This window comes from Onychostruthus taczanowskii, unplaced genomic scaffold, assembly GCF_017590055.1.
Source record: "Onychostruthus taczanowskii isolate IOZ18803 unplaced genomic scaffold, ASM1759005v1 scaffold2, whole genome shotgun sequence".
Taxonomy (NCBI): domain Eukaryota; kingdom Metazoa; phylum Chordata; class Aves; order Passeriformes; family Passeridae; genus Onychostruthus; species Onychostruthus taczanowskii.
Window position 1 is genome coordinate 19136674 of NW_024499239.1, and position 20758 is coordinate 19157431.

Here is a 20758-nt window from a genome sequence, read left to right on the forward strand (position 1 = left end):
TTTTGGATCATAATCTATTGGTAACTTAGTTAATAAGCACAGCTGGTTAAAAGGTGTACATATTACGTCTCCTTCCTGAGAAATGCACTTCAGGCTGTTTGTGTTGTGATTTGGGGAAGGGATACATAAGGTGCAAGAAAAAAAAAAATAAAACCCAGGTAAATTGCTGTCAGTTTGTTGTCACAGAGATTAAATAATTCTTTCACCTTTTCTGGACCAGGGAATATTGAGGGGACTTGATGTCTTTCCCTGCTGATATGGAATCAATGCCCCTGAAATTGCTTTGGTGTCTGTGGGTAGTGCTCTGAGCTGGGCAGTTTGTGAACACAGGTAAAAAAATCCCTGGACTGAGCTAAAATCTCCCAGCACTGAACTTTAACATTTGTAATTTCTCTCTTCACATAGCAGTAATAAGGATGCTGTATTAATTGATGTGATGTGTGATTCTTGCTCATTTTAAGTCACAGAAAGAAAGCCTGAGCCACTTTGCTCTGTATTTTTCATGTATCATGCACAAACATTTTCGTTGAGTTACCATTCATACAACTGAGTATTAAAAGTCAAATTTTAGCTTAAATAAACTTTTGTTTCCTTATTAACACTATGTATCCTAAAGAAATGTCACTGGTCTTCTATTTGGAAAAAAGACAATTCATTGAAGAATTGGCAGGGAAGTTTTTTTGGATTATTTTTTTTCTCCCTAAAACTTGGTCAGTTCTGACATGCTTCTGTCTTCAGGAGGTGGCTGAGTAGTCTTGAACAGATGTTTTATTCATTTTACTGCATCTGCAAAATAATCTTCTGCAGCTATTTCTTGGGCTGCCTTGAAAGGTACTTTTTTCTTCTATTTGCTTTTGAAAAATACAGGCCTACTGCCTTATCTAAGACAATGATGGGATTGGGAGAGGTTGGAAAATAATTTCTACTGATGAAAAGCTATTTCTTCTTCCAAAGTGGGGAAATGAAAGTAATTGAATGTTGTTTTAGACATATGGGTGATGCATTTTTTCCTGTGGCCTCTAATCTTACAAAAATATTGCAAAATACAGTATTAAAAAATAACAACAAATGCAGTTGATCAGGGATTGACAATAGGTCTGAGGTAATTTCCAGTCATTACTTCTGCTTGCTTTCTCTTGTACATTGTGAGTGAACTTTACTTCAAGAAGTGTCTTTTTATAGATACCTCTGGCAGTGTAAGTTCACACTGTAGGGTGAAAAAGCTTGCATCTTTAAGTTTAGCTCTAGCTATTCTCTTGCAGTGGTCTCATGTCCATTATAACTTGACATTTAAAGTCAGACATTTCTACAATTGCATGCATTTAGTGGAAAATACAATGTGGTTGTTTTTCCTGTGCACAGAATGTGTGAGACTTGCAAATGCAGGTTTCATCAAAACTGGGTCCTTCTCTTCTTGTAAGACATTTCAAGATCTGATTTATTTTTCCTGTGTTTAGAATGGGCTTAATCCAGATTCTAATTGGTTCAGACTTTGAGTCAGACTCTGAGTAAATGCATGGGTATGGAAGGGGGAGGAGGGTGCAACAAATAGGTCCATTTGCTAAACAGCATTGAGCTGAAAAGCTGCCATTGGTTTTGGACTGTATCTTCTGAGCTCTTGCTGTTACTGTCTTTCTGTCATGGCATCAGTTAAACCCCTAACTTGAGGAAAAACAATTTGCAAGAATTTAAAGGTTCAGATTTTCTTTGTTTTGGGATAAGTTAATTTCCATAAGAAAAAGTCTGTTGAGTGGTAAACAGAGAGCACTATTCTCTAAGTTTCAGAAATAAAATATAGATAGAGACAGGCATTTGTAATTCAAATATAGAACAAACTCATTAGGAAAAATGATTGGAAAATAAATAGCAGTTCCAGAGAGATCCTCACTATAATAGAGGACAACAGTAAATGTCATGTACACTGTACAGAAGTTTTAGCTGTCTGATAGTATAATGTTCTGTTGCAAAGATCCCTGGAATTAAGAATATCGTGGTCATACCTACCATTTTGAAGAAATGAAATATGGAGTTTTTTAGTAGTTAAAAAATTTAGTCTGCTGCACTTTCTGAGATGATAGATATCATTTTACAAATTTCTTCAACTCTTTCCTTAGTTTTTCTTTTATTCCTTGGTGGAAAAGGAGGTAAGGGGAAAAAAAGAATTACTCCCATATTGAAGATGTTGCCTCTGGCACAGTTTCTGTTGCATGTCAGGACATTGGTGGTACAGAAGCACACAACTGCTGCAGATCTCCTGGCTCCATGTGTGGGTGTGTTGCTGTGTGTTGTGGGTAGGAGTGAAAAGGGAAAGGGCCTTGGGACCCTGAAAGCTTTGGGAGATGTGGGAGTTGGGTCTGGGAACATCATGGATCAGAAAAGAAGATCCTTAGGGTTAGCATATGGAATTTAGATGTATCTATTGATCCTGCTTCTCAGCTCTGACTTTATATGATGTTTTCTGCTCTGCCTAGACTTCTGCAGCTTATTTAGACAGGGGTTCACCCAGTCTTTGTGAGAGAGTCAAGCTGGAAGTGTAGGTTCTCAGTATGATAAATCACTAGGAAACAAAGTACTTCCAAAGAACTGTTCACTTCTAGATGGGCAAAACTGATCTCTAGAGGCATCTCTCTCTTTTCCTGTCCTAAAGTTGGGATAAACTAGGGTGACACATCTGTCTCCATTCTCAACTGTAAAATAAATATTATGTTAAGAGGACACAAGAAGACTGAAATGACCACATTTCTACAGAAAAGAGCCATGAGAAGGTTGTAAGTGTAGAGGTAACTCTTCAGAAGAGTTCTAGGCATAAATTTAAAATATTTTCCTTCCACTTCTTGTGCTGCTTAACTATTGGATCTATCCTTAAATCCATGAAAACAAAAAAGAGTAGTGCTCGTAACATGAAGAAAGAAGTACTTAGAATATTTCTAAAACAATCTGTGATCACAGGGAGAGAGCAACCATGAAAAATATCTGTATTTAAGGGGAAGAATTTCACATTAAGAGTTTGTGACTGAAACTGCTTTGCAGCTCTAGCTACAGACAATTAAATGCTGACATGCAAAAACTGTCTCTAAGAATCTGTTGAATACCCAAGTCTTTACTGGAGTAAAATAAAGAAATATAGATCTCATTTATCAGGGCCTACAATCATTCCATGCTTGTATCTACTTGATCTGAGGGTCATTTAAAATGTATTAGAGGTTTAAGAGTGGAATGCGAGGCTAATTTGAAACCTGGCTCTAAGATGAGTTATTATGTTATTATACTTCATAGTGGTTAAACTAAAGCACAGTGTCTGTATGACAAGAGGGATCCAAAATGATGTGGTGAAAGAACTGTTCCTTTTCACAGATAATGCTATGTAATTCCACTTAGCTTTTTTATGTCCCCATGGCTCTTAAAGTAATGGACACCTAGGGCAGAGGGTGGGTGAGGAAACACAAAAAGCTGGCAAAAACTCACTGCTCACAGATTGGAAATCTCCTGGTTTGGCTTCAGACTGAATGTGCAGAACTTTCCAGCACTCCCTCAGTCGCTTCCAATGTTTTCTTTGACGTATTTGGCCCCTGACCAATTTTCCCAACTGCTCCCAAGCCCTCTCTAATAGTCTCCTAACCCACTTGGATGTTCCCGCTGCTCCTTTACGCCCTTTCCATTGGCACGGATATGAAGTTCTGCTGCTTCAGGAATAATGCTGAAGATAAATGTGCTTTCATCCTTCTTCTCAAAGGGGTTCATTCCCAGTATTTTACAGTAGCTGAATTCTGTTAATTCCATTTGAGGTGTTCCAAATTTATAGTGAATGGGGCCATGGGGAGCAGGCAGGCTTGGCATTTGAGTGGGAATGGTTCCCTCTCACATTACGCTAGGGGCAGTGTGTTGGTACTTCTGAAATTAATTATTTTAGCAAGGTAAGTAAGATGAAACAGTTAAAATGAAAGGCAGTCCTAGAGAGACCAACTTCCACCCAGGAAAAGTGGGTGGTGTTGGGCCCTATGTGAAACTGCAGAGGGTATGGTCCTTGTTTGGAGAGGCACCCAGGCACTCCTCACTGGAAAGGTGATCAAGCTGAGGGACTAGAGGACTTTTGTTAGACAGTATCTGAAGTATCAGCCCCAGATCTGTTTTGGGTTATTCCTGCTTTACTAGGCAACCTGATTTTTTTTTTTAATTTTTTTTTTTTTTTTTTCAATCCTCTTCACTCTCTTTTTTGTGTCATTTTCCAGCCTGATTTTGACTTTGGAATAAGCGGAGTTCAAGTATCCCTGACCATGTAAACGCTGATTAGCACAATATACATGCTCCACATCACTAAAGTGTGAAACAAGTTTTCCATCTGCCTCTGGTTTGTCTCTGGTCTTCTGACTGAAATATTAATCAGCATCACTCTGTCACTGTAATAGAACTGCCTTGGTCTTTAGCATGTTTGTCCTGGCAGAACTCCTCTCATGTAGGAGTGTGCCCATGTTCCACTCTGTAGACCACGTTCCCATGTTTATCTTTCTCATTCATACAGAACAAACTGAGACACCTACAATATTCAGTTAATATATAAATTTCAGCCTTTATTCATGATGAAGAAGGATATTAAACAGTGTGGTTCTTTGACTTCTCTTCATGAAGCATCAAAGTCCTTGCTTCCATGTGCAGTGTTTATAAAGCCTTTTTATGATAGACAATTAGGTCTCATTTGAACACCATTAGCCATTTCAGAGATAATTAAATGTTATTTTGAGGTCATTGTAGGTTGATGAAACCTCTGGTAAATATGCTGTTATTTGGTACAATGATACTTAATCCTGTGGTTCTGGTGAAGACAGAGCAGCTGTGAGGGAGAGTAACCAATATGGACACGTCTGCCAACAACCCTGCGTCAATGGAATGCTCTGCCCAGCTTGTGGTATCCTCCTCTATAGCTATTTCCATATGTCTTGCATAATAATTCCATTTTTTTTAAAATAAGAAGCATAGTTATTTTTCTATGTAAATGCTTTTCTTTTTTTTTTTTTAAAAAAAAAAAAAAAGCTCTGGCCTTGAGAAAGCATTTAGTGATGCAGATTAGAAGCTCAGTTTCAATTTTTATATTTTACTATTAGGCTGCAACACAAAATGAGAGACTGGGAATATTTCACACACTGCATTTATAATCTGATTTTACTTTTCTGTATAATAGTGATGACTGAGGTAAACAGCTTATTTATAATATTGAATTCCTGAAATATTTGGAAGAGACTAAAGATGCTTTACATGTGCTGTCTTTCGCTGTTAGCGCCGCTTCCTCTTGAATTTTCATGGGAATGAATAAGAATATTCACATAATAAGTTTGGTTCTGCAGGAAGGATTGCTAATTCAATTTAGAATACATTAGTAGGGAAGCTAAGTAAAGCTAGTCCATATTTAAAAAAGAATCACAATTAGGGGACTAGAGAGACAGGAAAAAATATTCTTGCTTCATGCTTTAGAAATTTATTCTCTTGGCATGTTTGCAAATGTGGTTTTAAGAACTTATCAAATGCTATGTTAAATATTTAAACCTAAAAATTCCTCTGCTTGTGTAGTAAAAGGCAGTGGCAGAAAACCGGAGATTTTTGTGTCAGAGGTGACATTGTTTGGGGCTGTTTGAAAAAGAACAGGAAGTTTAATTAAACAACAAGTTAAAATGTTAGACAGTTTCCAAAGCTGCAGATTTGATTCTAATAATTCAGACTGACTTCCCTCCTGTTTCCTTGAGCAAGCTCTGCATCTACAGCCTGCCCAGAAATTTTGGACCTGCACTTGATGGTTCTAGAAAGGAGCAGCAATGTGAATATGTGGAAGTAGCAGCAGTCCACATTGGCTGACCGGTTCTGCATAAGCTTCGATTTTTGGGGATCATTAACAGTTACACAACAGGAGTCTCTGTTCTCGTGTGGTTGGTTCAGGCAGTACCACTTATAACCCTGTGCTCATCCAGCAGCCAGCTGCTAACAACTGCAGTAGCAACCCAGCTGCCTGAGTTACAAATTACTGAAGAAAGGAAAACATATTTGGGAAGCATCTTTATTTATATGCCTTCCCCATTCTTATATTTTTTGTACTTTTTTGTTTATTGCTGTTCTAGATGCATCTGTGCTATGGACTTGTGCTATAAACTGGTATGGCTACTTCAGCCATATGGCTATCTACTTCTTTGTTAAACATGATTGAAATCAGTCACTGGATTTAGAATTAAAAAGTAGGGATGAGGAGTCAAACCCCTACATACAGTGTCATACATAGAAAGTGGCATCACAGAAATGTAATTTTCTTAGGAGCTTGCATTGAAAATCTGGCATGAGCTGGTAATGGTTGATGGTGATGGTGTTGAAGACTTCTTGTGTTCTGTGCTTGAGCTGTAGGCTCCTGAAGGCAGTAGATTGTCTTTGTGTTCTGTGTTTGTACAGAGCTAACAGAGAATAATCCTGTTCTGTGCTAGACAGTGGATTAAATCTATTTGATATCTTAAAGTTACTTTTCTGTAGGAATATTTTCAGGGTCGATGTGTGAAGTACTATGTTTAAAATGGTCTTGAATCTGGAAGCAATCACAACCACTGCTTTTAAGACTATGCACTTATTCAGATCTTGTGGATGGAAATACCTCTTGGAGAACAGGAATTGAGTCATTATTGTGTCTTACTTTGAATTATGAATTAATTTGCTGTACGGAATTATTACTAATGTTTAATGCAAGTGCACTGGTATAGTCAGTGACTTCATACACTGTAAGGCCTCTTGTCTCCCAATACAATTTAGTTGGAAGAAATAGAAATCTAATTCTTTAAGTATTTCATATTAAATCATGTATTGCTTTTATGAACTTTATTACCAGAGAGGAGTAGAAGCTTATACAGTGAATTCTTAATAGCTTAAGTAATGGTTTAAATGTTTGCTTTTTTACCTTTTATCATAGTGCTGCAACAGAGTCAACCTAAGTGCCCTTTTTCTGTTTAGTTTTCCTAGCATAATCAAATTATTATGTAGTTATTAATAGTAGTATGTTAGTCCATATAATAGCCTTGCAGTAATGTACCTTCATATTAATAATTTCCTGAATTTTATTTTTCTCTTAAGAATCTTTGTTTTAAATAAGAGATGTGAAAATTAACAGTGCTCTTAGCATGATGATTAAAGAGCCTGCTGCTGCAAAAGTGGAAATGGCTTGAGGGATTGGAGCAGTAGGTGGTTGCCTATAATTTGTTAGAGAGCTTTTGATTATTAGGTGTCAAAAAAGTTTTGGAATTACAGGGAGTGGTAGTGAAAAATTAATAGGATGTGCCTAGAACCTCTTGATCTCCCCAAAATAGTTGTGGTGTACAGTGGAATAGTTAAATAGCTGAAAAGGTGAGTGAGGCTCTGTTCTTGAGCAAAACAGCATCTTATGTTGCAGTCATACAGAGAATTAAGTGGCTCTCATAAACACTTCTTTGGATTTCAGTGGTTTCATTCACATGAATTAAATTAAGCAGATGCTAAAAAGTTTGCAGAAACTTGAATCTGTCTGAGGAGTTTATTTTCCTGGTAGCTCTGGCTGCCCAGAAGTACTTAGAGCATGGTCTCACTGTCTAAAAACTTGAGAAAAGACAAAAACTCACAATCATTCTTGTAACTGTGCATTTGCAAGTATGAGATTTTTTGCTATTAAACTTCTGAATAGATTAAAAAAACCCCAAGACCTAAAATCACAAATTATCTGTAAGAATCTGCATGTAGATAGAAAAAGAGAGATCGTTGTTAAGAATGGTCCATGAAAAAAAAGCATCATGGAGGGAACATCGGGAAAAAATAAAATAGTTTTCTGACAGTTGATGTTTATCAAAAAGAGCAGGATCTTAGGAAATCCTCCACAGAAATATAAAATATAAACACCAGGAAAGGTGATTGATCTAGAATTCATTCCTTTTTCCCTTCTCAGCCCTCTTAGCTGACATGGTGATGAAAAGAGAGGATTAAAATGGGCTTCTTAAAGCCAAAATTTTATTAGGAAATTATTAAAAGCACATTGTGTCTTGTAAAGTCAAGTTGTGCTGTCTTCAGCCCAGCCTTGCTGCAAAGCATTTTCAGAGGAGAGCAACAGGAAAGGAGAGGGGATAAACATAGATCATTCTAACTTTTATTATTCATGGGGATTAATATCTGTGGAATTTTCCACTTGCTGTCCTGGTCTGTCATTCACTGAAAACCCAGTGCACCCATGAAGACAGGTCTATATCCAGAAAGGATTTTGGATCAAAACTGCTTCAACTCCTTTGTTTGCAGAACAGTTTTGAGCTGTGACTACTGAGAATTCACACAGACAGGAATGAAGTTATGAGAGCAGGGGAATGATGTGGGAGAATCAAAATTCCAGTGCACCCCACTGTCCCTCTCCGCACCAAAAAAGGAGGGGAAGGATGAGATAGAGAAATTTCTGAAGGCCTAACACAGAGAAATTGACTGGAGCTAGTTATTTCTTCCATGGAAACTAACTTGTAATGCACATTGCATTTGATTCTTAGAATCCTAAGGGATTTATCTTCCATACCACAGCACATAGAGAGAAATACTGGCTTTATGGAGAGGCCTTTACCAAAGGCTTTGGTGAAGAAACAGGTAACAGAGTATCAATTTTGTGATAAAAGCTCAAAGTTTTCACTTTCTTTTTTTCCCTTTCATTATTTTTGTCCAGAAGCACCATCAGGTATTCACTGGTCCCTGGCACACAACAGTAATCACTGTTGTCACCTCCATTATCATACTCTGGGAGGGAACTCAAATAATTGTGTGTGAATTTAAGTTTAAATCCTTTAAAATGGATTCACAAGTCTCTGGAAGTCTGGATAGAGTGTTTTCTAGATAGTCCTATAAATCCAGCTTAAAGTGAAAAATATGATAAATCTAATTCTCCTTCATTGCCTACATTTATTTTACCTGTAAAATAATAACAGCAAAAAGTTAAATTTATTGCAGCTGTCCATGACTGATGGTGGTATGAGCTGGTTAAGAATCATATCTGCTCAGCTGCTGCTGTGCCTCTCCCCAGCCACAGGCCACCCAAGCACTTTCACTAGGAGAGCCATGTGTATGAACCACTGGCTTCAATCCAACCTGTAAAATGCTCATAATTATGGAGTCTCATTAAAATGAAATCAGTGAAACAGGCTTCTGCTCTTAAAAATGACGGGTAGAATCCAGAGATCCTGAAGACCTTTATGCTTTCATTGTGAAATAATTCCTTGTGTTCTTTGCATCTATTAATTTAGAAAAACTGCCATTATGGTCAGCCTGGATCCTGTTTTCAGGATCACCTGAAAAGATATCCACAGTCTAAAGGACTGTGCTGTAAAATCTGTTAAATAGCTGGCCTCCATTATTCAGATACTGGGATGAAATCCACTGGCAAAGTTGACATAATGGTCAGCCCCTCAGCAGCTTCATTCTTCTTAAGTTGTAACAGGAATCTGCTAATGTTGTTTGAGAGTTCAAAGATGGCTTCTTATGGCTTTGTTTTTTCCTACAAAGTCATTCTCTCCACTTCCAAAGTGCAAAATAAGCTATTTAAATTTTTACACGAATTTACCAGTCAGATTGGGAAGTACTGACATCTATTTTTCAGAGCTCTGTCTCGGTTTAAAGCACCAGTCCTGCAGCATCAAGAAGATGTTTTACTGCCTACGGCTGCTCCCCACTGCAGTTTGCAGTTACCTGAAAGCCAGTCAGTTGGAGTGTGTTGAACAGCAGTGGCTTTCTGGCTGGGTGTGTGCATGCCCAGATGAACTGCAGCTAGCCAGCAGTACCACGAGCCTGGCAGTCTTTAACATTCCTGACAGGTGCTGAGTTACAGAAATGGCCTTTCTGGAAGGTTCTTTGTTGGGGCATCCATACAGTTTATGCTCAAAGCAGGTAGACTGAGGGTGACCCAACAGGATTTTCTGTGTGTGGTTTTAAACTGTTTAATTCAGGAATGGAACATTGGGCTTAGCCTGTGGCAGGATAGCTCCAACACATGTTGCTGAAAATTATCCGAATTTTAAAATTTCTAATTCTAGGATGTACAGGGATAAAGAAAGTTGGTTCACCAAATTCAGGATTCAGCCTCCATTTCTGCATAAATGGAAGGAAAGAAAGTATAATCTCTTGTATTTTTAGGCTTTTTTTTTTTTTTCCATGTACCAAGTATGCATTCTTGTATCTCTTAAAATAATAAATTCCAGATCAGTTTTTTGTGACTTAAGAGGGATTATACTTGTTTGGAAAGGCATAGTCTGAGACTTTTTTCCTTAATAATTGGAGCCAATAGATGCTCCCAATAGTGAAGTTACTTTCTTTTTTTTCCTTAACTGCAAGCACCAGAAAAAGCTGCAGGTAAGACACTGGCAATACAATAAATAGCTGACCTGGTAGAACGTGCTTGGGCTGTAGCCAGGAATCTCATCCACAGATACACTTTCCTTTGGGAAATGGTTCTTTCTCTTCGCTTTGCAAGTCTTGTAGTAACCTATTATTTTTCTTTTTTTTAAGCCAAACTTTTATTTTTATAAATAATCAAATTCCAAAAAAGTGATCTGATAGACTGTGACTCTTTTGAGAATAGGAGTGAATAATACTTGTGAATTATGGATTGTTTCTACTTTTGCTTACATCAATATATATTCAGGAATATGTGTTGTGAGTTTATTAGGTTTGGCTAACCCTGAGTGAGACTGGTTATTATATCTCAGTTCTGTAAAACACTGAATTATTTCCATGTAATAACATCAGTCTGCAATTCTGTTTTCTGACAATCTCCAGCATACAAAGAGTGCAGTATAAATGTATCATTGGCATATTTAATTATCTGAATAATCAAAGTGACCACCTACAGTTGCTGTTTGCTGTAGATTTCACTGCAGAGCAGTGCCAGTTAAATAACAGCTTGCCCCAAACTGTTGGAGACTGGAGTTGACCCCACATTAAAGAAAGCCTCCAGCTGTGCAGGGGACCAGCCTGTTCTGCCTCTCTGGGATTGCCATGGGCATTGGCTCTAAGAGCCACTGATATGGACTGGCAGCAAGAGGAAGAAACCTGTAAAAGATCCAAACATAAACCATAGTATTGAGCTTGATACGCTGGTTGTGGACTAGTGCTTTACATTATTTGGCCAGTGAATTTGCCACATTTTGAGCAGATGGAAAATAGTTCTCACTGACTCTTTTCATAGAATGAAGATGTTTTGTGGATAAAATTTGCTTGTGTGTTTTGTTGGCTGTTGCTAATGTAGATGAGTAACTTACTGAGCACAGAGCTGGTTCATGAAGTGGAAAAAGTGATTCTTCAAGAAATGAAAAGTGATAGCTATGAAAGTTGCATTGCTGATTTTGTAAGGAAGGCCAGAGCTCTTTTTTCCCCTGTTTTTTTTTAATCTGGATAATCAAAGTTAATCACCATTGTTTAACGCTTTGGATTAAAAAAATAATTGTGTCTGTAGAGTTGCCTCCTAAATTTAAACTAGCAACCAGGTTGGTTTTGCTAGTCAGAAAGTCATAAAGATTGCTTGAAGAATGTCATGTTGTGGTAGTATTTATGTGACAATTCCAACTCCACTGCTTATGTGAAATGGGGAATCTTTCACAGTCACCAGGTTTACAGAAAACTTCATGTGCTGAAATCACTCTTCCCAGAAAGAGAAATGAAAAAGCCAGGCTAACAAGCAAAGCTCTTAAGAGTTAAAAATGAGGTGAAATGCTGTTCAGATTTTTAGAAGCCTCACTTTTATTTTTCCCAAAATCATGCTGCCCATTTCTATTTCTTACATCAGTTTACATATTTAAATCTATTTATTCTCCTTTTCTTTTAGGTGATCCTGATCCTTACGAAGTATTATCATACTGACATGGGGAAAGTTCTGGAGAGCTCTTTGTGGAGGTAAGTCCTCTGCTTTTTCTATAGTCTTCCCTCCTGCTGTTCTTGGAATAGATCCATCCCTTCTTTTTCCATACTGCTGCTGGGTTGTGTTGGTAGCTGACTGATGCTACTGTAGTAAGATTATCCAGATTATCAGCTCCTACTTCTTCTCTTCCTTGAATGCATTTCCTGTTGTTGAATTAGAGTTTGTAATGAATTTTAACAGTAGAAACAAAGAATCATGGAGAATATAAGGTAAATTCTTGATGCTACTTTGCAAGTTGCCATGTTTTTCCTTTTCCTAGAAATTCTGTATCAAACTTACTAAAAAAGTTTGAAATGCCTACTGTGTTGGGATGTGTCCTTTGGGAATTCTTGCTGCTGGAGTAGTGTACTGAGGTTAGTAAATAATCCTGCTTTGAAAGTAGTTAGGATTGTCTGGATGAAGTATACCAGCAATGTAGGTTGTATTGTTGTAGTTATATTGTGTTTTATGACAACTGGGAATAAATAGTAATCCAAATAAATTTCTAAACTTATTCCCATAATACTTGTGAATTAAGATACCAATATGCTTGTTGCCTGTGTGTGCACAGATTGCATGAAATTTTCCACAACAAATTTTTACTAGACCATCATGTACATTTGAAAAGTTCAAGTATTCCACCAGTATTTGCTCTGCTAGTTTTGCTGGTTATCTCTAGCAGTAGAAATAAATGACAGCAGAGTTAAATTCAAATGTAGCTCATAAGATTTGGGTCTAGAAACAAATAGTTTTTCTAAAATCTTGTGGCTTAGGTACTTACAAACTTCATGCTGTCCCAAGAGCTTTTATGGGGACTCAGCCTTCAGCTGAGTGTAAGAACCTTTACAGAGACAATCCAAGAAAAGGACTGGGTAAGGGAATAGGGAGTGGGAAAAGTCTGTTTCCATGATATGCTGCAAAACAGGCTTGTTACTTATTTTGAAAGAGGTGGCATTGTTTTAACTGTGTGGGTTTTTTCAGTGACAGTGCTTCTGCAATAACTTGTCATACCAGTGTCTGAATAGTGCTCAGTCTGGCCAGGGCCAATTGTCCATGCAGAATAAGGGTATTTCTAGAAATTTCTACTCATAAGAAGGAGGTATTCAGGAAAGAGTGTAAGATCAAATGGAGACTGCTTAGCATTGGCTCGAGATTGTCCTTTTTAGGGTTATGACAGTTTATTTGTAACTATCCTTTAAACTTACAAGACACAAAATTTATTGCACATTTGTTTCTGTTTTAATTTTTGTCCAACATCTTGTGCAAATAAGACAACCAAATGACAGTTTGGATACTCCCAACTGCGTAAGCACACACTGCTTTCCTGTAATTTGTCAGTGGCCCATACAACATATGCAATATATTTAAGGTTTTCCAATTCATACTTCAGAGTATCTATCATAGTCTTTCAAGCATTTTCAGTTGGATTCTTCAAAATAAACTCTTTGGTCTTTTAAAATAAACATAAACCAGGCTTCAGATAATGTTTCTTTCTTTGGAGAGCATAAACACTTAGAACAAGGTCATCCAGACCTTGCTGACAGCTGGTGTAAAGAACTGGTGTGAACTGCATTCAAATAAAATCGATACTAGCGTGCATCATCTGGAAATCGTGCCTTTTTACTTACAAGGAACAGATGTACTAGCTGCTTTGGTACTGGCACAGGTCAGGTCCTGCCCCAAGGGTTGGGCACAGATGTCCCCAGGGCTCTCAGTGGTGTCCAGGCTTTGGGGATGTGCTGCGTGCCCATGGCTCCACTTTAGTGCAGCAGGGATGGGGCCTTGGGGGACTCAGCTTGGGTATGTCTTGTAATTTCACAGGGCACGGCCCCAGGGTCTGGGCATCAGTGTGCCTTGGGCTGTCTACTTTGTCAAGAGACTCTCTGGGAGCTCAGTCCTTGATGTGATGATGCCAGAACCTGCTGAGCCGGGGATGGGGATGGAGGCTGGGGCTTGTTGACCAGACAGGCTGGATGGGTTCTGAGTCACCTGGTCTAGTGGAAGGTTCCCTGCCCATGCCAGTGGTGCTGGAACTAGATGGTCTTTCAGGTCCCTTCCAACCCAAACCAAACCATTCCATGATTCTGATTTTCTAAAACCAGGGTGGAAAAGTTCAAAGGAAGTGAGTGCTTAAGATGAGCACTTGGGCCAGGGGTTACTACTTAGATGATCCATGCCTGGATATGTTCTGGGCTCACCTCCTTCCTCCACCTCTGCCCTCCATGATGTAGAAGAGACACAGTAGTCAAACTGGAAGAGTTACGAAGTGCTTGGATCTAGACAAGTGCAAATCAGATCAGCTATTGCAGAAGTATAAAATAGTGCCCCTCTCTTTTGAGATGTAACTCACTATTTGTACTAAATAACTAATGAAGCTGAAGTCCCTTTACAGTCAAGGGACGTCTGTGTTTCTCCCTGTGTAAAATGGTTGGAGCTTCACCAGTTGTCACCCATGTTTGCTGGTGGAGCTGGGGTGTATTCACATTGGCAGCCTGCCCAGAATGAATAGTGTATATATTTTTCACCTTTTTTGTTTAATTCTCTTTTGCATTCTTCTTACTGTTATCAAACAAATATGATGTAAAACAGGTGTGAAAAATAATACAGGGTTTTTTTTTTTATTAGCAAAGAAATGCCATTAATCTATTACTGTGCCCTAGTGGTAACAGACCCTCTCCAGTTATTTCCTGAATTGGCCCAATGTTTTGGTTCCTATCTTGCCTGGCTAGATAATACCAGAAATCATATTGTCTAAGTCATTATGTGGCTTGGTCACTGAGTGAAAATAAACTAGTTTTATAAACTGATTAATTCTGACTAGGATAATTTTTTAATGTTATTATCCCAATTTCTCTTTCTGGTCAGTCAATATTAACCTACCTTGGTGTTTATCAGTTATTTTCTTCCTTGAAACTGCGTCTTTCATCTTCTAAAACATATTTCCACTTCATCTCTTTCCTTTTCTCCCATCACTCAAAAGAATTTTTCCCCTTCTTTAGTGGAACAAAGAATGAGAAAAGATGGTCTAGTGATCCTTGTTTGTTCTTAGTGGCCTTGGAGCTGCAGTCAGACTTTTAAGAGTGATGCAAATGGTGGTGAAAAGCACCAGTCAGAGGTACATGTCTAGGTGGGGAAACTCTATATGAAGGTGTGTGGGTGGATCTTGATGATGCATTTTTTGTACCTCTGCACAACATTGTCAGTTTGTGTAGGTAACTTATGTCTGCACACATAAGTCAGGTTACAGGCTTGGGAAACCTAAATTTGAATTACCTTAGAATTATTTTATTGTTGAATAAATAGGGAAAATAGTGCTGTGTAATGAAATTCTTAACAAGGTTTTTACTTGCAACAGCCATGTCTTGTTGCACTGAAGAGGTGAAGACAAAATCCTGATGGTAGTATGCTGTTAAAAAATACCAGAGTGTGCTTCTTTAGTCAGCTATTTCTGATGCTTTCCTGATTTGCTTATTAAGTAATTGTGAAGGTGTAAATTGTATAATTATTTTACTCAAAATAAGGTAGGGAAATAAATAGAGATAACATTGGTTGCCTCTTGGATATAAACTAAAATAACTTTTTGAGAAGGAACAGAGTTTTGTTTTCAGGTCTACTTTTAGAGTTTCCAAACTGTGGTACATATTGGGAACACACGTTGGTTGTCATGTTAGAGCTCATTAGCATAATGAAAAAACTGAGAATTCAAATACTAAAATTATTGCAACAAGTTGTACATACATAGATGATACTTTACATACTAGAGCTGTTAATGTTAGAGTTCACACATATTTATCTAGCATATTTACATGATGAAGGAGCTGAAACCAACTGACCATTTAGGTTGAGTGTGTGTTTTCATACGCTTTGTGGACTCATTTGTGCACAAATATGTAGGTGCACATGTTTTACAACCTCAGGTAACTGCTTTCATCTGTTGAATGCCTGCAACTTTAGATATAAATGTTAAATTCTACAATCAAATAATTTAACTTTGAATTAGTAACCACTATGAAATTAATGATAATACTTATCTGAGTTAATTATTCCTAATAATATTGGAAATATAGATGATTATTGTTATTTAATTTTATACATTGAACAACTGAGATGGTAGTATTGCTGAAGGTTCTGCAATGGTGACTCAGCACTATATGACCATGGAATTACCTTCCAACTCTGTGCTTAGACTGGCTCAGAGTCCTGTTACTGGTAGAAAGCCTTCACTTTCTTAGCTTGATCTAAGCAATGAATAATAGATGCTGCTGATGATTGCTAATAACGTTTTGATTGCATATTATCAAGCTGTAATGATAGAGTAATGCTAAAGTGGCTTGCTGTGTAATTGCCACTGTTCCCAATGGCATCACCATGTTGTTACTGCTTCACCACAGCAAAACAAACGGCATCACTTGATGTTAACTGCACTGTTGGATCCTCTTAGCTTTGCCTGCTGAATGCTAGGTAGCCCTAGATGTTGGTAGCCCTAGATGAATGCTAGGTAGCCCTGTTTTCTGAGATGTTGGGTTGTTTTGCCCCATGTTATCACTAAAGAAATACTAAATGAAGAAACAGACTTCCCCACATCCTTAAATATTTTTAGATATCCCAGCTGAGCTTTCTGGGACTTTTTACTCCAAAAGCAGACTGAGTGGGAAGAAAAGTCGAAGTGCTGTGGGAGGTTGAAAGTCTAGATCAGTGGCTGGGCAGGTAGAGGTGAGAACAGTCTGGAGAGCCTCACAGACAGCATCGTGCTTGCCAAATCCCAAGGAGCCAGGAATATCCTGGCTGTGGTGGCACTGCTCTTCCTGTCTGTTCCCACAACAAGCTACCTATTCAAGGACAAGGCTCACTTGTGCAAGCTTGCTGGCCATCAGGAGCAATTGGGGCACAGTGACTGCAGGGGGCTTTGGGCATTTACAGAGTGCAGACCTATACTAAAGCTAAAATCCAGACTACAAAGAGCTGGAGATTCTTTTAAGGTGGTTACAGTGAACGGCATATGGCTCAAGAAAGTAAAATTTCCAGATGGCTCACAGAATGTGTGAAAATGAATATGGACATTTGTTTCCAAAATCTTTGGACTTGTAGGTGAAACTCATTTCAGCTGTTTCCTGAAATTAATTTTAAAAGGAAAACAAAAACCCCCAATATACAGTTCAGTGCCCCAGTGAAATTTTTTGTATGAAGTACTGCTTAAAAAATGAGCAACTGTATTCTGCAACAACTTGCACTTCCAGATGGCCATATATTGTGGCTCTGCTTTGAAAAGTGACTTTGTAAAAATGGCCCCGAGGGATGGAGTTATTGAGTCTGTGATTTTCATATCAAATTTTCTCCTTCCAAGTTAAAAAATAAAAAGAAAAGGCTTTCTAATTATTAGCCCAATGAACTCAGCTTGGGGTCTAATGTCTAGCTGTGCTTTCTCTAGCTAATGCATCATCATGAGTAATGCAAGTTCTGCAATCAAAATAGAGTGTCCTCAATTATACCTGTGCAGCTCTTCTGCGCTCATATCCTTATTTACACCTGTTCCACTGAGCAAAGGTTTTGGGCAGCATTGAAGAGGCTTACAAATAGAATTTTCTTTCTCCTACTGAACAACAGATTTTTTTATGCTCTCTTTGATCATATTTCCATATTGATGTAATAGTACTACAAAGACTTTCGTTGTCTTTTCTGCAACTTTCATTGTCTTGCTAATACTCAACAGTGTATTATGAGTTGAATTGTGCAGGAAAATCTTTATTTTAAATTTATTTGGGAAATTTAAAATGTGCTGTAAAACCATAGTTAAAAAGTGGATGTAGTGGGTTTCAGCAATTCAGCAATGGTTTATTATGGGTATCAGGAGGAAAAATATGTAGAAGGTAAAGGAAATTAAATAAACATACTTTGACAAACCTTGGAATGTGCAAGATATTGAAGAGGTGATTATTGATGTTTTTGATGGGTAGTGGAATTGATTCAGGAGCACAGAGGGTGCTGCTGGTGCCATGTGTGCTCTAAGGGACATGTGCCCTACCATTGACTTTCTGAGCCCAAGGTGCACAATGGGTTGGCAGTAACCTCCTTGGTACCTTGGTGTTCCACTCATCCTGCCATGTTTTGGCTGGAGCTTTTGGCCATTCAACAGAGGAATGAAATTTGACTGTGGATATTTGGGACTGTTCTCTGAGTTGTCACCTGTAGACTCCTCTGAAGGAGAGGTCTTTTAAAGGCTTTCCAGTGCATGGGATTTAGCTGAAGCAGGTACTTTTTGGTTTGTGTTGCCATATTAGCATTTAAAGATTGTTTTGATGTCTTAGTATGTATGAAGGTCTGAACAGAAAAAAATATATCCTACAAGCAAGTAAAAGCTACCAAATAAGTCTATCCAAATTCCTTTACTGAATATCTCTTGGTCACAGATGAGAATGCTGGTCACAACTACTTTTCCATGTCTTCAAGAACCTGGAATAATGATGATGATGATTATTTTGAATGTTAACATGTTTCTGCACTAGCTTGTGATCACATTGAGAATATATCTGACATGCGAATTAAGATCCAGTTAGAAAGCTGTGATTTATCTAGTTAGGAAAGGGCTCCTGCAGTACACTTGTGCTTATTGAAGCTGATTGCAGCATGGCTGCTGAACATGTTAAATACATCTCGGAGCATGAGAATTTTGCTGCTTTACAGGTGGATTTTTTTTTCCCCCTTAATCCTCCTTCTGGAAAATGAATTAAGTCATTGCAAGATATAACTCATAATGAGTGAGTCAATTTATTGGGGAAGAATAACCATTTATTTTAAATGGCTTAAGAATCCTTTTCTCTTGTTTGAGTAACTTGAGCCTAAGTAATAGAATTTCTGATTCCTTTAACTAGTGCAGCAGATTTTGTGGGAATTATAGCACAGATTCTTGTTTTAAGTAGACTCTGTTTGGCCAAGACTGATGTAACAGAATTGCTCTTTCCTTCCCAAGACCCATGCAGGCTGGTAGCAGTAGGATGCATAGGAAAGTTGCTTCGCTGGTGTTTCCTCAGTTTTGTCATGGTATTTTATTGAATAAGCCTCCCTTCAATAAACGATCCTCTTTCTTGCCAGCCTCAGCAGACAGGTTTAAGGTGAGAAACAGGAAATGCTGTCTTTCTATGCATTAGTCATCCAAGGGGCTTGTGATTTTCTTTTGCCCTCCCTTCCTGTATAAAAGAGGGAAGTTTTGCCCATGATCCATGCTTCTATGTGAGCAAACTGAGAACAGCAATCTTGGAGTTTTTATTGTGGTATGCTTGCTCTACGTTCATATGAAAACAGTTGAGCTGTCGAATGTTTTGGTAATTGGAAGTGCTTTGCTGCATTGTCATCCATTAACTCCCATTGTCAGCAGGCTGGCACAGCAGGGAGATGCAGGGCCCATAACCTGGGGCAGAGGGAAGGACACCATCTCTTCCTCTCTCTCTCTCTCTGTGTCTCTTTCTATATCTATATATATGTATCAATCTTTCCTTTACCACTCTGCAAAATGAAATAAATGAGAAACCACAATCAAAGCTAGTTTCATTGCTCATTGCATTTTCATGATGATGAATGAGGTATAAAACCTGGGATAGGACATTTTTTAAAATCTGAAAAGGGTGAAGTCATGGTGTCAGGGAATTTGTGATAAGGTACATGTGACATTCCACTCAGCAGCTAGGGATGCTGCTGGTTCCACCTTCATTCCACCAGCATATTCTGTGGCCTTTTTTGAGAATCTGCCATTACTCTCCTTTCCTCACTTCCTCTTTTGGTTCTTGGAAATATAGGTAATTTGGAGAACTGACTGTGGGATGTCCATCAGTGCTGGGGCTGCGTTAATACAAATAATAGGAAGGAGCTGTAATGTTTATGGATGTTTAATGTTTGTGTTCTTAAAGTTTTTGGCTTGAGCTTGAGAAGGACAGGAGTCCATCAGAGAGCACGTACACACCATGGGACTCACCTGAAAATACCCATATTTTCCCAATGAGGCAGCTGAATACACAGTGCCTAGCTGATCTTTGAAAATACTGTTTTGCAACCCCCTGTTGTATCTCTTAGAGTTGAGCACCTTGTGCACGGATGTGGTGTGTGGAATGTGAGCAGCTTCACTTGCTTCTGCAGTACATGCAGTCTGCTCCAGAGCATCCACTGTGAACTGATTGCAAATTAATTTGCTTATTGGGACTGAATGAATGAACAGCTGCATGGTTAATTATGCAGAATGGTATAGAAAAATGTAGTGTTAATGCTTTATACCCTCATTATCTCTGCAGTGTGGAATATATTTTTCAGTGTGAAAAAAACAAAGGCAATATTTCCCACATAACTTATTTATTAAGATCCTGGTATTGCTAGGCAGCTTTCTCTGCTTTAATTTGGTAAGAATCGGCACAATTAAAAACTCAATATAGGCCAGTTTCTAAAATGTAAATATAATATTACATGCTGAAGAATTTGAGGGTGTGGGTAGATGACAAAAATGAAATACATTTTACAGTAAGATTTAAATGTCTTGATTTTTTTTGGCTTTCTGTAATACAGAATGTTGGCTGAGAGCTTTTCCTCCTTGTACCTGCAGCCTCTCATTGAAAAGATGACTGATAATATGTCAGTTAGTCAACTGAATCTCTATTCCAGCTAGTTTAAAAAAAATTATTTGGGGGAGGATTATGTGTAATTTGAGTTTGTCCCCTCCTGCTTCGGCTCCCCCTATTTCTCCCTTGGTGTATTTTCCTTCTATTGCATATAGAACAGGGATAGAAAGTTACTATGTTTCAACAAATACCTATTCTTGAGCTAACCTTCAAAAAGGATATTTCACTTTCTCACTGATTTTCTCTCCTA

The 20758-nt window shown here is 38.1% G+C and overlaps 1 protein-coding gene across 1 annotated transcript in view; it reads left to right on the plus strand.

Moving 5' to 3' along the window:
• Nucleotides 1-20758, plus strand: part of SORCS2 (sortilin related VPS10 domain containing receptor 2) — a 523925-nt gene that overhangs the window by 161147 nt on the left and 342020 nt on the right. Inside the window, exon 2 of the mRNA XM_041402743.1 lies at nucleotides 11837-11904. Within this exon, the coding sequence (XP_041258677.1) occupies nucleotides 11837-11904 (68 nt within the window). The remainder of the gene's footprint in view (nucleotides 1-11836; nucleotides 11905-20758) is intronic.